We start from the raw sequence: 18,815 nt of genomic DNA on the forward strand, positions 1-18,815 counted from the left end.
AAAAAAAAATTTGGTCCCAGTGGGGCTTGAACCTACGCCCCCCTGAGAATTGCAGTCAAAGTAGGCTTATAGTAGGAATTGAATACTCTTCAAAAAGGAGGTACTCTATTATGGGCCTAATACCTTAACTTTTTTTCAACATTTGAAAAACGTATTGTCACACACTAATGAAAAATGAGCAGAAAAAACAAACTGACAAACATACTTGACAATGTAAAAGGTATCTTTTTATTAATAGTTGACGCATATTCAATGCTAGTCCAACTCGCTGACGTAATCATCACTTTCATTTCATTTCAGCCTGATGGTACGCCTTTGTAGGAGGAAACTAGAGTCAAACAATCATGCGTACTTAATTTAACAATATATCATTTTGTATTTAGCCATATGTATCAAATACAAAAGTATAAGAACGTGTTAAATATTGTATCTACAAAAGTACGGAAACAACAAATAGGATATACTTTCAGTTAACCCTGTCGTACAACAGTTTTGCCACTGCGTCCATATAACTGTTGTTTACCGAATAAAAAAGGAAAATAGTAAAAGAAAAAGGAAACAAATATAGACAAAAAAGAAAACTCTATTTGGCCAAGTTATATATTGAAGTTATATATTGAATATACATCGTTTAAAGTGTAGTAATTATAAGAAGAAAAGAGATTCAATGGAAATAGCTATGACTGTACTTAATCGAACAACTGATTATTCTCTACCCGACCGGTCCATAATACGATACGTTTTATAACTTTTTATTCATAATTCGCATGCCATATTGTTCCAGATTTTGAACTATTCTTTCTTTATCTGGAGATATGTACCAGTGATATTCAAAACACTTGGACGGCAAATAAAAGATATTTTTCATTGTGGTAAAATGCTTTTAAAATTCACTTACAGATGCGATCACATATCTAATATAGATCATTGTTAGTATGTATCGTCTAAGTAGAAACCACTCCAAAAAGACAAATTTACACTCAGAAAAAGTATTCATAAAATAAGAAATTATTAATAGTAAATGATTATTGATTTACCAGGGGAATTTATCACTAGACTAGTCTTAATAATGAGGCAGAGCCGTCATTCAATACCCAGGGGAATAACCCGTTAAACAGTCACAGATATTGACCGAGGTTTACATGACACAAACACAATATTGAAGTGATTTTTAAATGCGTGCAGACGAAAAAAAGGATCAATAAGTAATATGATCTAATTTCCTATATATATCGATATATTCAAGGTTGAATTTCATTTATAATATACGAAGTTAACGAATGTAAAGAAGAAGTTTGAAACATTAATTTAGATCTAGAATTGAACCTTTTTGGATTGTTTGAATTTTTAATAAGTGATAGACTCTGTAAAATGCCACCAAAGCCAGCAGCTAGAGGAGGGGCAGCCAAGACTGTCACAAAGACTCCAGCCAAGTCAGGTGCTTCTAAATCAGGTGCTACAGGGACAAAAACAGGTGCAAAAACTGGTGGGACAGCTAGTAAAGGTGCGACTAAAGGGACAGACATAAAGAAAGTCGAGGATGAAATGGGTATGGATATCACTTACTTTGTATAATTTGTCTCTGTCCAGGCACTGCTCTTGTGAGGATTTTCTACATTTAAAGTAAATGACCACATATTTTAATGAAAGAAGCTGGTAGAATTTCTGTAAAAAAAATAATAGATGTAAAATTAGCGTTCCTGGTTGTCGCTGTAGGTAAGAAATGTCTTTGACGAAAGCACATCTGTCCATTGAGAATTCTTTTTTAAGAGAAAATGTAGAAACTGATCTTTAACTAAGATATGTTTCGAATTGCAGCGAAGGTTTCCATCAAACAAATTGTAGTTCCAGAAAATATTAAACTGAAGGATGTTGCTGGTTTATTGACACCAGATGGATCAGAGGGTATCGGAAAGAAAATTAAGGATTCGAACAAGTAAGACAGTGAAAACATTTTTCAAATATGTTATTGTTTACTGATTCAATATTATTTTATAAACAATGTATAATTCTAAGTTTTAATACAATCTATGTTTATTTATTTATTATTATTTTTTGTTTTGTTTTTTGTTGTTTTGTTGTTGTTGTTGTTGTTGTTGTTTTTATGAATCATTAACTACTTGCACATACCAAAGACTAGCTTATATTGTCTTCACGCGTGAGTTCGAGATATTCTTGACAGTTAATAGTGAAATTTGCTTGAAATTTGGTTTCGTCAAATGGCACAAATTTAAATTTTAATAGATATACTTGGATGAGTGAGAGAAAATCAATAATTCTGAGCAAAAAATAAATGAAATTAATATTAAAGAATTCAAAATCTTTCAAAGGAAATGACTATTAAAAATTAAAAGCAATCAAATTCCAGAGAAGGACTATGTTGAGTGTGAGAATGTAATTATAAGTCCAAAATGCGTGAGTTTCGTGCTAATGTGTGAGATTTAATAGGTCCGGTATTCGTATGATCTCAGCTGTTGTGGTATAAAATAAAACATCATTTATGTAAATATTTGTATATCATTTTTTGAATAAACTAATCCATCTAAAATGTAGAAAATTGGATATTAAAACCTTTCTGTTTCAGATGGCCATTTCTGATCGATCACACCGATGGATATAATAGTCAGACGTTTTTCAAGTACAGAGATGTTAACATGCTCAGTGTTTTTCCTGAATTTCACAAAGAAACACTTAGAAAGGCTTTAATGGGGGCTCTCAGGTGAGGTATTTACATCCATGTATTGTGCATATACTATATAACATAGCAACGTTCTGCTTTGATGACCCTTTTAATATATACATGTATCTATATCAAATGTTGTATAAGCCAAAATTTACTTTAATTTTAAGTAAATAAGACTGAAAACTCGTTTGATACGGTGAACTTTTTGACGCCATCATTACGTCATTACTAGCATCATACTTTTACTAGGACAAAGGTTAGACAGTGTAGTAAACTTATTTAGTCCTCAGAATTGGGATATATAGGCTAACAACTGTGCGGTTGCTAGCATTACGTACATATGTATTCATACGAAAGTGTCTGATATCAAATGCTGTAAAACTGTTTTCGTTTACGCGTTTCTCTTTGTATGTAAGCTATAGTATGTCAGTAACCATTTATGGGAGGGATCGAAACTTCACACATCGTTTGTTGGGGATATGAAGCATTCCAGCCTACTTAAAGCTCATCTAAGATAATGTCAAACTTGAAATCGTTTTCTTCAACAGTTTATTATCTCGCGTTTCTATTCAAATACTTTATTTCATGTAGATCTACGTTCGTGTTGTATTCTCTATTTCAGGTTCGGAAAGCCTCTTATAATAGATGTGAAACAACCAGATCAGAGTACAGTGATGGACAGGGTACGAGACACATGCAATGACATATATAACGGACTCTGGGACGATATTATGGACAGAAGTATACTGGATTTTGAAAAGTAACTAGTATAATATTTATACATGTAATGTCAAAATAAGAAACATGCAGTGGGAGAATGGAATAATCAGAAAAAGATATACGACAATAATAAAGTTTCATTAAACATAATAAATAAGGTTGCCGTATAATACATATTTGTTGGACATTCTCCTTAGAAATTCATTAAAAGTTTAAATTTTCAACTCAAAAAATATACGGATACTTGTGATTTACATGAATTGAATAGCTAGTCTAAAATAGATTTGCATGTATATTTTTTCGACCATTATTTAAATAGCACTTAAGAGATGAACACTTAGCAAATTACGGATAAAATCTAGTTATGTAAAATATAGTCCCTCTTTTCATTTTTCGCCAAAGTTACGATAACGTCGCTTAGTGATAACATATTACAGTTTTGACAACGTCTGCATATGGTGGAGGAGAAATTCCTTTGATGACGTCGCAGTTGTTCAGTCTGGTGAACTGATTGAGCGGGAAGCTTATTCTAACATTCAGTTCAAGAAATAAGAGCTGTACATAACTAGTCTTGTTACCTAATTTAGTTTAGTTTAAACAAGATGAGTAGGAAAGGATAAGAATGAAAGACACGAATTCTTCTTCTTTGTGGACAAAATAATTTGTGCGAATACTTGATTACTTACCTAATTTAAACCAATTCAGTAGGGATAAAGCATGTTTGTACGTATTATAACATCTGCAGAACCCCGTGGGATTGGTTGGTGTCCGAGCCTGGAAGGGATTCTGCAGAAAAGACAAAAAAAATGAATACATTGTCCATCAACGTCATTACATGTCCTTGAAATGTAAGGGGAATATCGGCGTTGTTTGATCATGTTGACGTCATTTCTCTTTGCATTATCCGTTAGGGGCCGTAATACGTTTACGCTTTGCAAGGGGAAGGGCATGTACAGCGCATCATAAAGTTAATCATTTCTGAAAATATTTGCATTTGTTAGCATACATAAGTTCAGTGCTGAGAATAATGGCAAAAAAAAAAAAAATCAAAGCCTTGAAATGTCTGATGGTTGCGGCTTTTTTGGTAGATTAGATTTATTTTCTATTTAAATGCCAGTCTATGAATATACATGAATGAGAAACAAATACAAATTTAATGTGCCTCATATCTAAGATGAACTCTGCCTGATCTAGCTTGTGATATAACCATGGGCTGGAATACCTTATCATTGATAGATCTTATATAATCTAAATGGTCAGTGTGAGATTAAGAACTGCTTGTTCATTGATAATTTATCCGCACTGTTCATGAATGGGACTATTTTGTGTAGCACATGAACATCCTTTGGATGTGATTAGGAATAAAATAAAGATGCTATGATTGTCAGAAATACACTTTAACTTTGGTAGCGGGATAAACCCGCAACCAAAAACAAACAAAAAAACCAATACCTGTACCATTCTACAACGGTGTAAGTCTAAGGTCCATATACATACACAAGTTTACGCATGCACGCGGAGTATAAGTTTTCACCTGCACACATATATTAGCGTGCTCTCACATATACGTGCGCATCTATACAAATCCACTAAATACCAGGAAATAAGTATATATTTTATATGGATTTTGGGTTTATGTTTTTTTAATTTTGTTGTTGTATTTATTTGACTTTGTATAATTTCAGATGTGGAAAATTATATCAACCTAGCGATGATTTAGAATACAAGAATTCCTATGACTACAGAGTGTCAGACTTTCAGTTTATAGTTCTCACGAATGTTGACCCACCTTCGTCAGCAATGGACTCGTTCTTTCCTGTAACAGTAGAATAATAGAGACCGTCTTATATATTGCTGCCATACAATTAGAAAGTATTGTATTGTAATCAGCATTTTCTAATACTTCGTCGATACCGTGCCATTGAAGGACCCGTGCCACATTAGGACAGTCACAAATAATTCTAGATTCATTTTATCCTCCATATTTTGATATGACTGTATGATTTGTTATATTACCTATAAACTATTTGTTACACACTAATTACAATGATATATAAAGATATCATTCAATTTTCCGAATTGTGTTAACAGGTAAATATTTTATTGTATTTTACATAAATCATAATTTGAAGTAAGCGTTATCAGTAATTGTAATCAAATTTAATCGATTACATTTTGTCATGTAATCGAAAGTAGTCGAATAAATTTGGATATTGTAGTAGTAAACATACATTAATTAAAATCGCAACCAAAAGATTACTTGCAATTACATGTAGAAAGATCTTAGATTTATTGCACCAATTAAATGTGGTTATTTTATGGTTTTCATTTTAAATGTAACTGATTTTAAAGAGTTTGGGAGTCATCTAGTGCACGTTCAGTATTGAATGAATGAGGTTTTACGAAAAAATGAGTGTGTTTGCTATTTTGTTCTGTTTAACATCTTCACCTCAATGGAGAACGCTAGAATATCCAATTATGCAGTTAATCCTCTACAACAAGAATATTTACACACTGTTTAGTTATGGCAGAAATAAACACATTAATGTCATTTCGGTCAATTTGATCACCTCGGCCTTTATGCTACGCAATAGACCGTATTTACTGGAGAATACGGAAATGCCCGATGTTGCCCGATTGCCATTTCGGTATGACAAAAGATTGGTACGGTCTTAGATAATGAAGATAAGATTTAGATACCGCTACCGACTCCCGAAAGTCCCACTGTTAAGTAATAACTTCAAACGTGCACATGGGTATAACACTTTCAATACACAAAGAGATAACAACTGTACACACCTTTTCCGGGTATGCAGTGACTGCTGATAGAGTGCCATATCATTGCAGAAATCAAAATATAAAACCATATGAGATATTTCACCTTTATTAAACCTCACTCAATGCAATTATCCATTTGGTCTAACCATATTCCCAGTGATTAAATATCGCTTGCGCAAAGGCACAATATTGTATTCTGCGTAGGTTTCATCTCAAGGTGAACTACAAGTGTGTGTTTTTGTTGTCGAGTCTTTGGCAACTTTACTGTTAACATTTAAGAGGTCACACATTTTGTCCAGTCTTTATTAAACTTGATCAAAAAGTTCTCTTAGTAAAATCTCGAACGAGTTTATAACTGCGATATCTGCGGTCAAAATCCAGTCAGTGACTCACTAAGTCAATCATACAAAACCATTACTAATACAGTCTAGACCACATTTTCTACTTTATCTTTACAAAACTTTTTAAGAATACATTTTAATTGTCTCTGTGAAATCAATAGGTCAAATTAAAACTGGGTTACCTGGAGTCAAAAACTAAGTCACTCACAAGGTCAAATCATAGAAAATATTGTTAAACTCTGGATGCGAACTTCATAAATTATTGTCCAAATGTTTATCTCTATGAAGTCTGTATCAGGTTCAAATCTTGGCTACCTGAAGTATTCTATATATTTGTTAGAATCACTTTCTGTTTTGAAAACTGGGTTACCTGAGATAAAGAAATAAAGTTGATCACAAGATTAAATCATAGGAAGACTTTGTAACGTTAGAAACTGGGTTATATATTACAACGAGGGAAAACAAAATAAACAGAACAAAAAATATAGTTCACACGATCAATGGTTTACATAACAGGCGGAGAGCGTCAAAATTACATACTGAGGAAACAGAATGGAATCTGCCGATTGTCGTTAAGGCTCCAATACCTTCATTATCATTCATCAGAAGTTCGTCAAAATTCCAACATTTCAACTGTGGAAACATGGTAGACGTCTGGTGTACGAGAATGCAATACCTTTAGCCAACGTTATTTCGTGGTTTCATACTTTTATGTTGAGCTATTGGTTTTGTGCTTTGTTTTTGAGATACTACTTGATGTAGGCATAGGAAATATAGATCAATATAACTGCACCTTCACTAATTCTACCTGTTGTGTTTTACGAAAGTGTTTCTATTGTGACATTCAGGTTGATACAAACAAAACTGTATTATCTGTACTATAAAATTTTCACTGGTGTTTCATTTTATTACCGGCTGGTTAAAAGTTATTTTTTACCATTAAATAAGCTGACAAAATCATACGAAGTAGGTTTTATAAATCCTAAATGTTTTGCTGTGCAAAAAATGTATGATATCCCATATTACTTTCTGTGTATTTAATCTTCAAATGCAACAGTCGGGATCAAATGTTAAAACCTGACCATAGCACTATCTTATATTCACTGGTTCCAAATGCCCATAATACTCGCAAGAGGCGTGAGGCAGTAATCGTTTGTATGCAATGTGATATCAAATATTGATCTGATTTTATATTTGAAAAGAGATTAAAAAAAAAGAACGTGCTGGAAATCGATGACCTTCATATCGTATTGTCTGTAAACATATTGATGGAGAGATTATAATTAAGAGCACCTATGCGGTTAGATATCTTACTGGTAATAGTATACTTGCCCCAATCTGACTAAAGTACATATCCTATAACGCTACGCATAGGATCTGAGAACGACCTATTCATTGCCTCGTTCTGACGACCCTTTCGCTAACCAATCAGAGCCTAACTTACAACATCTTGCAAATCTACCTGTAGCCTTGACTTTTGATATTTACAATTCTTATATCATAATGTATCAGATAGCCGGTTAGCTCAGTCGGTAGGCCACTTGCTTTGTAAGCGAGGGGTCCCGGGTTCGAGCCCTGGAATGATTGCACATTTTTCTTACTCTCTGACATTCGAACAAGTCGTCTGATTGGATAAAATAAAAATAGCAATACTGGAAATCCAAAATATACAGAAGACGAATGTGAATGGGTCGTTTTCAGATCTTCGTTTAGAAGATCAAGTACTTAAGTCAGATTGATACTTGCCCCATCCAGACGTAGCGATGCCCGGTATTGTACGTAATCCAGAGTTTAGACATGAAAAACAACAACAACTTTCCACATGTGAATTGATGTCTATTTTCAAACGTTTTATTGAGTTAAAACTTGTATAGACTGTTATTTTACGCTTGAATTTAATAACCAGATGCAGTAACATCGATACTAAAAGGACAACATGCCTAAAAAGTAAAAACATATTCCCAGTAAAAATCATTAAAGTGCATGTGTTTTCGGATATGGACTAAGCAAGGAATATGATCTTGATGCATGTCACCATGCAGAGGGAGGAAATCAAAATAAACATAATTATGATAAGAGAGAGAGAGATATATTGTTTGTGTGTGTATGGGTAATTGAAAATGGGTTAAATACTAGTCCAAATAATTGGGCATTTCATGACCGCACAAGACTTACAGTCCCATTCCTAGTCCAACTAATTTGATGCGATCTTAGGAAATATTGAGATAATTTTTTCATATATGCAATATTCCCACTCGGGTCAAACACTCCAAAGACCAAATAATTGAAGCAATTTCCGATGAAAGTTTCAGCGCTGCCACCGCTTTACATGCTGTAGAGTAGACCTGTTTAAAGGCAGTGGCTACGATTACGGTACCGTAATCCTAGCCTCCAATTCTAGGATTACGGAAGTTCCGTATTCCTAGACAACCCTATGAGGATAGGCTAGGATTACGGAAGTATTTTAAGAGGCATAAAGTAGATGTTAGGACATGTATAAATGATGTTGTAAACTTACTTATTTCACTTAATTTTTCATGCCTGCCTTATTATTTCGTGTTTTCTATCTGCCATTTTGGGTTAGTATAATCTTAATGGCGGCGCGCGGAAATATATTAGAAATATGAGTGTCAAAGTTAGTTTTAAAAAAAAAAATCTGTACTTTGAATTTTATGATTCATAACCATATTGTATGTTATTAAAGACCATTTGTGTTGACTTGATAAACAAATGCAGGTATATACAAAACATAGATAATTCTATAATATTTCCGCGCACCGCCATTAAGATTATACTAACCGAAAACGGTCGATCGATAGCACGAAATATTAGTGAAATTAAGTGAAAAGAGTAAGTTTACAATGTCATTTATGCATGTCCTAACATAAACTTGATGCCTTTTAAATTCTTCCGTAATCCTAGCCTATTCTCATAGGGTTGTCTAGGAATACGGAACTTCCGTAATCCTAGAACCGGAGGCTAGGATTACGGTACCGTAATCGTAGCCACTGCCCTGTTTAAATGCCGATTATTTCATGAATTGGCCTTAAATTCAAATAAATCTTACATGTATTGAAAGGGAATTCAATTCCTCATTGATTTATGTTAAAATTATCAAATAATATCCAAAATAAAGAATTTTCTGGTGATTTTTTAAATCTCTGTATGTACTACACACCATAAACATGATAAACATTTGGAAGTGTTTAGGGGTACGAATCCGTACCGCTAGAATCTGTATGCATCCGTACCTCTAGACATGCGCTAATTCATGTCCGCGCATTAATTTGTCCAAGCATTTTCATGTACATTTTCATTCGATGATGTTTTCTTCGAACTTTTGCACATAAATACGCCTGAGAGTTTGCACTAGTTACACTGCTTGCTAATATTTTAAGGTTCATATGATATTCCTGTTTATTGTTCATACTATTATTTTAAATATATGATCATGCAAAATAAAATATTTAAGCTTGTAGTTTGTGTTTTTTCTCATTTGATCAAGTTGTTATCGATTTCCGTATCACCTTCGGGCATGTCCGTTGTTGCAGTCGGTCATTTACGTAAAGGTGTGAACGTTTGTATTAAGACACAATGCATGTAGGACAAAGGGGATCCAGTGATTAAAATGTGTGACAATCTCATTTTATTTCAGCAATTATAACTAGTATACAGAATATAAAACACGCAGCTTATTATAATTAAATACAAGGAGACAGTACAGTTACGTAGGCAAAAAGTAATTAAGATCAAATCTAATAGATAAAACATTCGATTGTGGTACACTCTTTATATACTGTACGTAAACATAAAGCTACTTCACAGTTGAAAGTATCATTGAAAAAATACAAGTATCATCACAGCACACTATCTTAAAGTCATACTTGGTACATGTTTCAAAGTTTTTAGCTAACGGATTTTTTCGATTGCGTCCATTAGACCTGTAAGGCGCCACCCTGTCATGACTGATCCTTTTGGAATGACAAATGAAAACTGAATTTTATTAGACTTTGATCAATCATCAGATATTTACTAGTAGTAAGGCCATACCAAATTGATATGTCGTTCGTCGGAACTACCGCATCAATAATTTCATTCCCGAGAAAAAAAATAAAAATCACCCGCCCGCACGTACGTAAAAATCTCCGAAAAAAAAAATTTTTTCCTGATTACGCGGTCCGGAATAATAACGGCAAAGCAGGTTTTATCGCTGTTTTAATGCGTCAAAGTGATATTGATCGGATTTCATGCATCCGTAATACATGTTACTGATGACTAAAACTCAAAAAGTCAGGAATTATGGTGTTGTTTATCATTTGTTTTAAATCTGGAGTGTCTGTGCTAGTGCCACACATGGCCTTCGATGTGTCGGTAGGTAATGAAGTAGGCACGTTCTACTTTTGTTCAATACAGTGAAAGGAACGAAGCCCGACTTGTAAGACGTGCACGGGGATGCAGTTAAAAATATTTGGAAATATTGTTCAGATATAGTTTTCAAACCATTTGTTATCAGTTGTTTAGTTCAGTATGTTATATCTAGAGCCCAAAGCTGAGGCCGACTACTATCTTAAAAAAATGTTTGTTCACAGATCCTGACCGACCTATCACATTGTCTAGGCCCAAATCTTTTTGAACGTACCTTCTTTAGTACAGCAGTCAGATATTCTATCGAAACGCATTTAGTCAATTTAAAAATTGTTTAGCTTTTCAAATAAGTAGTGTAGATATAAAATCTGTCCTTTTGTAACCCCAATTTTGCCTATTTGTCTATTACTTGGCTGTGAATTGATAGAACGAAAAAAAACTGAAAAAAAAACAGACCTCCCCAACTCTAAATTTCTAGTTCAGTCAAAGCAAAACAAACAACACTTTAAGGGTGGCCATATAATACTTTAAGGGTGGCCATATTGGGATCATTCTTTGTCAGTCTTGTTATCATTTTTGCCTGAAATGAATCTCCACCACAAAAACATAAGCTAACCTGATCTGTTAAGAAATTATTCCAAAGGGATTCGAGCAATGTCGAAGCATCTGTATGACCAACTCTGTTTGGTCTCACTGGTCAAGTGGTTTATTACTTCCCTTCACCTCTATGGGTTGGAGTTCCACTAGGGGCACAAAGTTGTTCATGTGCCGAAGCCATCTAACTGTGTTTCAGAAGAAATATTATTCCACACATGTGCCTGTTTTGTCTTAAATATTCCTCATGCTGTGCCGTTAAATAGGCAGGCCTTCAGATTAATGTAGAAAAATCAAAATTAAAAATAAGACACTCATCCCTTAGAAATTATAACTAAAAAAAACAAAGAGATTCAGTGAGGTTTGGCAAGTATTTATTTGCAAAATCATTCATGTAGTCTTTAAAACATAATAGAAAAGCTATATACTGTGTTACACACACTGTAAATGTTTGATTTCTGTGTTATTTCTAAAGAAATGTTAACTTCATGTATAATCATAACCGCCTCCTCAAGGGTCCAAGCTGGGAAAAAAATATAAAAAAAGCCCGCTCGCTCCATGTAAAATCTACCCGCCTCTGAAAAAATCAAAATTGAGAAAAAAAAAAAAAAAAAAATTTCGCTCGCCCGCTCCAATTTTTTTTGAAAATTTTCCGAAGAACTATTAATCAATTTGGTATGGCCTAACTAGTATTCACAATACGTTCATTGACCAATTATCGCATTTTCGAGAGATTTACGGTATAACACTTAAGTAAATAATTTCAAATAAATCGTACTTTCTTTAGCCCGCTAACAGTGAAAAAAGTTGATTTCATAATCAGTATAACGTATTATTACAGCAGAAACATATTACATAAAAATTGCCAACGGTTAAGTTTATTTCCGAAAATCTTCGTGAATCTCCGTAAATCTCCAAGAGCCTCATCTCGGACTGCGCTAAAATTAGAAATTAGCGGTCTCGCATTAATTAGATATTTCACCAATTGTGTTTGCGCTAAATTTTTTCCGCGCTGATAAATGGACGCCTACAGTAACTTGAGAACCACTTGGTCCAGAATGTTGAAACTTCATAGGATGATTGAACATGGAGAGTAGTTGACTCCTATTGATTTTGGGGTCACTGTTAAAGGCCAAGGTCACAGGGGCCTGAACATGGAAACTCATTTCCGATCAATAACTTGAGAACCACATGATCCAGAATGTTGAAACTTCATAGGATGATTGAACATGCTGAGTAGATGACCCCTATTGATGTTTGGTTCAGTCTGTTAATGGTCACAGGGGCCTGGTCATGTAAAATCATTACCAGAAAGTAACTTGAGAACCTTTTGACCTAGAATGTTGAAAGTTAATAGGATAATTAGACACGCAGAGTAGATGACCCCTATTTATTTTGGGGTCACTTGATCAAAGGTCAAGGTCACAGTAGCCTGAACAGTAACTTGAGAACCACAAGGCCAAGAATGTTGAAACTTAGCAGGATGACTGGACATGCCAAGTAGATGATCCCTATTTCAGCCAACCATCAGTGTCTCTTTGACTTTCACTCCTGACTCCTTTTGACTTCTTTCGTATACAACTTTGCATTAGGGGAGACATGCACTTTTTACAAAAGCATATTCTAGTTTTAGATTAGATTTTGAGTTTATTTGGGTACTCATATTTAGGTAAACTGCCCGCCATTAAGTAACTGAAATAACTGTTGAAAAACAGGTCAATCCCAAAACAAACAAACAAATTTATTGACTTGTAATCGTGATCAGCTGCCAGCTAATCAGAGTAACAATGCAATAAGCAATTAACTGTAGTATTAATAATATTGTATTATTATATAACATAGTCTAATGGATAAGGTGTTGCCTGCACAATCCAGGCGTCATGGGTTCGAGTCCCACTGGGGTCAAGACCATGGCTTCTCATGTGACACCAGTACTGGTTTTTCCAGGAAGCGGACTCAAGAGTGGTTCCAATAAGCTTGAAGCTTTCATCACAATGGAGCTAAACAAATTAGTACAAACCAAACTAATGCATAAGCATGTTACTGTAGTATTTACTATTATCATATAACCATCGACTCATCATATCTATCTGCCAGTGTGACTGTGACATACATCAAATCTGTCCTATTTGTCTGCTTACAGTAATGTGGATTTTACCAAAGTGTGGGTTGTTCACAGAAAGTTTCTACATGATCATATAGTTCAAAATCAGATTTTAATTGGAAAGATGAAAATTGAAAAAAATATATATATATATTTCTGTATGATTGCAGAGGTAAGAGGAGTAGTGAGGCTGGAGCAAATACTGGTCCAAGAAAAAAGAAGTCGAAGGTACACAAGTGGAGTAGTGACCATGTACCGGAGTATGCGTCGGATGATGATAAGTTGTACGGGAATTACGAGGAGCCAGACCCAGAATCCAGGGAATACATATATGATGATGTGGATGAATTCCATACTAACAGAGAAAAGGTTCGTTTGTAAATTTATAATAAATTTATTGTTTACTTACAGGTTGAGATACTGTCATCAAAGTTTTTTGTTTTATTTTGTCTTTGTTCATTTGACATGTTAAAAAGATTTATTTTTCTTGCATTGAATGTTCAGTAATTGTTCTCCAGATCAAAAAATGTAACCATTTATAATGATAAATTAAATACAGAGTGCCTTCCTGGATAAGAAATGTTTCACTTACTAATCCGACACGCAGTCACACAGCCTTGTTCAGACAGAAAATTAACTTAGCATTATCAAATTTTTTATGTATTTAAAGATGGGTGTTTGAGATGTTATAAAGTGCATTGAACAAAATAAAGCTTCAGTAGAATGACTTATGAGAGAGAAAAGCAAAAAATGTTTCATCACCTCAGCACAATAGATGGGTAACTGCATTGGCATACAGCAGCACATATTACCAGTAAACTTCATTTTGAAAGGAGTTGTCAGTATAATTGTGTTATTTTTGATGTTTCAGATTTTACTAGACAAAGGTTACAGAGAAGAGGAAGAATTGCCTCAATCTGATGAGGTATGTATATGACAGGCTGTTACATTTATCGTTCAAGTAGAGGTGTTATACTTAATGGATACAAAGAATTGTTGATAATATATTAGATGTATACACAGCATTAGTTTTGTTCACACTTACGAAAAGACTTTCTTGAGCCAGTGTATTTAATAAAACTCTGCATGAGAAAATCTACATTTCAGAATGAAAAAAAAAATGTTTACACTTGCCTGACCTTTCATGACATAGTAGTAAACAACTAGCAGTGACTAGCGGATTGGGATAGAAAGGGTAGAGTGACCCATGACATCAGAATACTGATGCAATGGAAAACTGAAAAAAAAAGACAGTGGTGTATGTAATATAATATAACCTTTCTAGGGGAAATGCCACTGGTTAGACTAAAATCATTATCAATAAAATGTTGTTTATAGGTCAGAAATTGATGCTCAGGATAGGTTAATTCTCAAATAACTTGATCTTTTAGTGCATAGAAATTTTTCTGTTAAAAAATCTCATTTTGACTTTGTTTATTATTTTTCTGTTAATAATCCCTAATAATCCTCAAGCTTATGTCTAAAATAAAGTTGAACTATTCAAATACCAGTTAAAATGTTAAATGCCCATTTATGCTGAGATATCAGGTGCACATATAGGTTTTCTAAGCTGAAGGTTTTATTACTTTTTAAGGTAGTTTTGTGCGTTTGATAGACTGTGAGTGATGACGTAATGTCATTTATCTGGATAATGTAGAATAAAGTCTGGATTCGGTGTAAGGAAATGAAAATCAGTTTATGCATTAATCGAAACCTGTGGGTAAATTTATTACAATAACACTGTTGCTATATTTCTAAAGTCAAAATATGATATTAAAACATATAACACGTTAAACAATTCAAAATAATACCGTAAAATTAGCGTGAATTAGGTCACAGGTCAAGGTCACAGTGACCCGGAACATTTAAACGACTTTCAGACAATAACTTCAGAATGCTTGGGACTAGGATCACGAAACTTAAGATTGGGGTTGGTCATGACAAGCAGATGACCTGTATTGATGAGTTTCAAAGGTCAAAGGTCAGAGTGACCCAGAACATTTAAACCTTTTCCAGACAATAACTTGAGAACCCTTGGGCCGAGGATTGTGTAACTTCTTAGGGAGGTTGATAATGACCAGCAGATGACCATTATTGATTTTGAGGTCAGTAGGTCAAAGGTCAAGCAAATTCAGCTTTGACATTGACTTAGTTCTGTGACAAGGCCATAGTGTGGGGGTATAATTAGTCACACATGTGACAACTGTTGTTTATAACTTTGAGAAGTTTCATCAAAATCTACATTGTAGAAAAATTTCTATTCGCAAAAATATTATGAAAGTTATGATTCCCATAGACTCCCAATATGAAATGCATGAGGTTCAAAACTCACACAACTTTTTATTTTGCTGAATTTACTAGGTATATTCTGAAGATTTTAAAAATCAGGGTTTAATCAAATTCTACTTTTTATGCCCCCCGAAGGGAGGCATATTAGTTTTCAACTGTCTGTCCGTCCGTTCGTTCGTTCGTTTGTCACAACGTTAACTTTTTGCATGAAGGCACTTTACTTGCGAACCACTGCACCCAGGACCTTCAAACTTCACATGCTGATAGTACTTATTTAGTATACCACCCCTACTGACTTTGGGGTCACCAGGTCAAAGGTCAAGGTCACAGGGGCCAATGTTAACTTTTTGCATGAAGACCATTTACTCGCGAACCACTGCACCCAGGACCTTCAAACTTCACATGCTGATAGTACTTACTGAGTACACCACCCCTACTGACTTTGGGGTCACCAGGTCAAAGGTCAAGGTCACAGGGGCCAACGTTAACTTTTTGCATGAAGGCAGTTTACTCGCGAACCACTGCACCCAGGACCTTCAAACTTCACATGCTGATAGTACTTATTGAGTACACCACCCCTACTGACTTTGGGGTCACCAGGTCAAAGGTCAAGGTCACAGGGGCCAACGTTAACTTTTTGCATGAAGGCTCTTTACTCGCGAACCACTGCACCCAGGACCTTCAAACTTCACATGCTGATAATACTTATTGAGTACACCACCTCAACTGACGTCGGGGTCACCAGGTCAAAGGTCAAGGTCACAGGGGCCAAGGTTAACTTTTTGCATGAAGGCACTTTACTCGTGAACCACTGCACCCAGGACCTTCAAACTTCACATGCTGATAGTACTTATTGAGTACACTACTTCTACTGACTTTGGGGTCACCAGGTCAAAGGTCAAGGTCACAGAGGCCAACGTTAACTTTTTGCATGAAGGCACTTTACTTGCGAACCACTTCACCCAGGACCTTCAAACTTTACGTGCTGATAGTACTTTATGAATACACCAACCCTACTGACTTTGGGGTCACCAGTTCAAAGGTCAAGGTCACAGGGGCCAACATTAACTTTTTGCATGAAGGCACTTTACTCGCGAACCACTTCACCCAGGACCTTCAAACTTCACCTGCTGATAGTACTTATTGAGTACACCGTCCCTACTGACTTTGGAGTCACCAGGTCAAAGGTCAAGGTCACCAGGTCAAAGGTCAAGGTGCTGTGGGGGCATTTGTCACCATTAGTGACAGCTCTTCTTAGAAAAAAATTTTGACCCAAACGTGCAGAACTAACTTAATACTGCATGAAGTTTTTTTTATTATATTGATGTGTTAATAACAGTTGTTATTCCACATATATCAGTTACATGTTAAGTGACATCCTGCTGTTGGTCAAAGAAAAAAGGTATTGAAAGTTGAACATGTTTATCAAAGTCGGTTTAAACATTTGCATATTTCAATTTATATTAGGGTACTTACTTATGTGTCTTTGTCAGTCCTGTAGCTATGTGCTTTCTGAATTTAAATTATTTGTCGGAGAATACTAGAATGATGAATTTGATTTTTTAATGACAGTTTGACTTCATAGTTGTTAGTTATTGTTCCCTATAAATTTGTTTCCAAAAGTTCATCTCTTAATTTTTGTCTGGTATTTGTTAAAAAAAAAAAAATATGGATGTAAGAACTCAAATTTGAATTAAAGTTCAGGACAGTGTGAAACGTTTCATACAAACTTAAAACCACTATAGGAGGAGGTTCTTGCCCTGGACTCGGAAGAGAGTGATGATGAAGAGATAAGAAACTTGAAGGCCCAGCTGAGACGTGTGAAACAGTTAGAGAAGAAGGAAGCACTCGGCAGTGACCTTGAAGATCAGTCTGGTGATGATGAAGAAGAGGGTCAGTAAAAAAACATGTAAAATTTAATATAAAAAAATGTATACTGTTTGCGTGACTTAGAATTCTATTCAAAAAAATTTTTTCAGGGTTTAACCCTTATCATGCTGGACACGATTGATTCTACCTTTGCGATCAAGATCTGCACTGTTTGCCATTTAGTCGGTATATTTTTGGCAAGCACTCCTTTTAATATTTTTAATGATACTGTTCAAATTGAAAGATGAACAGGTTCATTTTAGAAATTTAGCAGGGTAAGGGTTAAGTTTGTATTTTGTGGTTGTACTACTTTTGATACATCCATAGCAATAGAGACGCAGTATCTCAATATCTCTAATATTTTCTTTTTGTACCCCCCGACAACAAAGTTGTAAGGGGGAGTATACTGGTTTCAGGTTGTCTGTCTGTCTGTCTGTCTGTCTGTCCGTCTGTCTGTCTGGCCGTCTGTCCGTAGACGCAATCTTATGCGCACCATCTCTCCTTATCCCCTTGACAGAATTTAATGAAACTTCACACAAGTGATCAGTACCAACAGTAGTTGTGCATGGGGCATGTTAGGTTCTTTTAGAAAAAAAAATTGCAGAGTTATGGGACTTTGTTTTTTTGTTACTATACTATATACATAGACACAATCTTGTGCGCACCATCTCTCCTCATCCCCTTGACACAATTTAATGAAACTTCACACAAGTGATCAGTACCATCAGTAGTTGTGCATGGGGCATGTTAGGTTCTTTTAGAAAAAAAATTGCAGAGTTATGGGACTTGGTTTTTTTGTTACTATACTATATACATAGACACAATCTTGTGCGCACCATCTCTCCTCATCCCCTTGACACAATTTAATGAAACTTCACACAAGTGATCAGTAACAACAGTAGTTGTGCATGGGGCATGTTAGGTTCTTTCAGCAACAAAAATTGCAGAGTTATGGGACTTTGTTTCTTGTTAACATACTATGTACATACAGTCTGCATATGCAATCTTGTGCGTGCATAATCTACCAAACCCTTGCACACAATTGATCAGTACCAACCCTAGTTGTGCATGG

General features: G+C 34.9%; 2 protein-coding genes across 3 annotated transcripts in view; both read left to right on the forward strand.

Moving 5' to 3' along the window:
• Window positions 1–1,168: 1,168 nt before the first annotated feature.
• LOC123523855 (IQ motif and ankyrin repeat domain-containing protein 1-like) lies at window positions 1,169–5,722 on the forward strand. The gene is made up of 5 exons (XM_045301595.2): window positions 1,169–1,549; window positions 1,819–1,936; window positions 2,585–2,719; window positions 3,306–3,443; window positions 5,089–5,722. Exons 1-5 carry the CDS (start codon window positions 1,372–1,374, stop codon window positions 5,234–5,236), a joined length of 717 nt encoding a protein of 238 aa, XP_045157530.1. The 5' UTR covers window positions 1,169–1,371; the 3' UTR covers window positions 5,237–5,722.
• A 2,574-nt stretch (window positions 5,723–8,296) lies between these two features.
• The window catches only part of LOC123523730 (something about silencing protein 10-like), a 107,032-nt gene continuing 96,513 nt past the window's right edge, over window positions 8,297–18,815 (forward strand). Inside the window, exons 1-4 of one of the 2 annotated variants that reach the window (XM_053539493.1) lie at window positions 8,297–8,469; window positions 13,756–13,954; window positions 14,457–14,510; window positions 17,620–17,767. In XM_053539493.1, coding sequence (XP_053395468.1) covers window positions 8,459–8,469; window positions 13,756–13,954; window positions 14,457–14,510; window positions 17,620–17,767 — 412 coding nt within the window. In that variant the 5' untranslated portion in view covers window positions 8,297–8,458. The remainder of the gene's footprint in view (window positions 8,470–13,755; window positions 13,955–14,456; window positions 14,511–17,619; window positions 17,768–18,815) is intronic. The other variant, XM_053539492.1, reaches the window with a different exon arrangement.

The sequence above is a fragment of the Mercenaria mercenaria genome, chromosome 3 (assembly GCF_021730395.1).
Source record: "Mercenaria mercenaria strain notata chromosome 3, MADL_Memer_1, whole genome shotgun sequence".
Classification (NCBI taxonomy): domain Eukaryota; kingdom Metazoa; phylum Mollusca; class Bivalvia; order Venerida; family Veneridae; genus Mercenaria; species Mercenaria mercenaria.

Excerpts from the sequence above, each read along its gene's own strand:
- LOC123523855 (XM_045301595.2), top strand. The coding sequence starts at position 1,372 with ATGCCACCAAAGCCAGCAGCTAGAGGAGGGGCAGCCAAGACTGTCACA. Across the intron at positions 2,720-3,305 it reads GCTTTAATGGGGGCTCTCAG|GTTCGGAAAGCCTCTTATAA; the intron begins GTGAGGTATTTA and ends TCTCTATTTCAG. Across the intron at positions 3,444-5,088 it reads AGTATACTGGATTTTGAAAA|ATGTGGAAAATTATATCAAC; the intron begins GTAACTAGTATA and ends GTATAATTTCAG.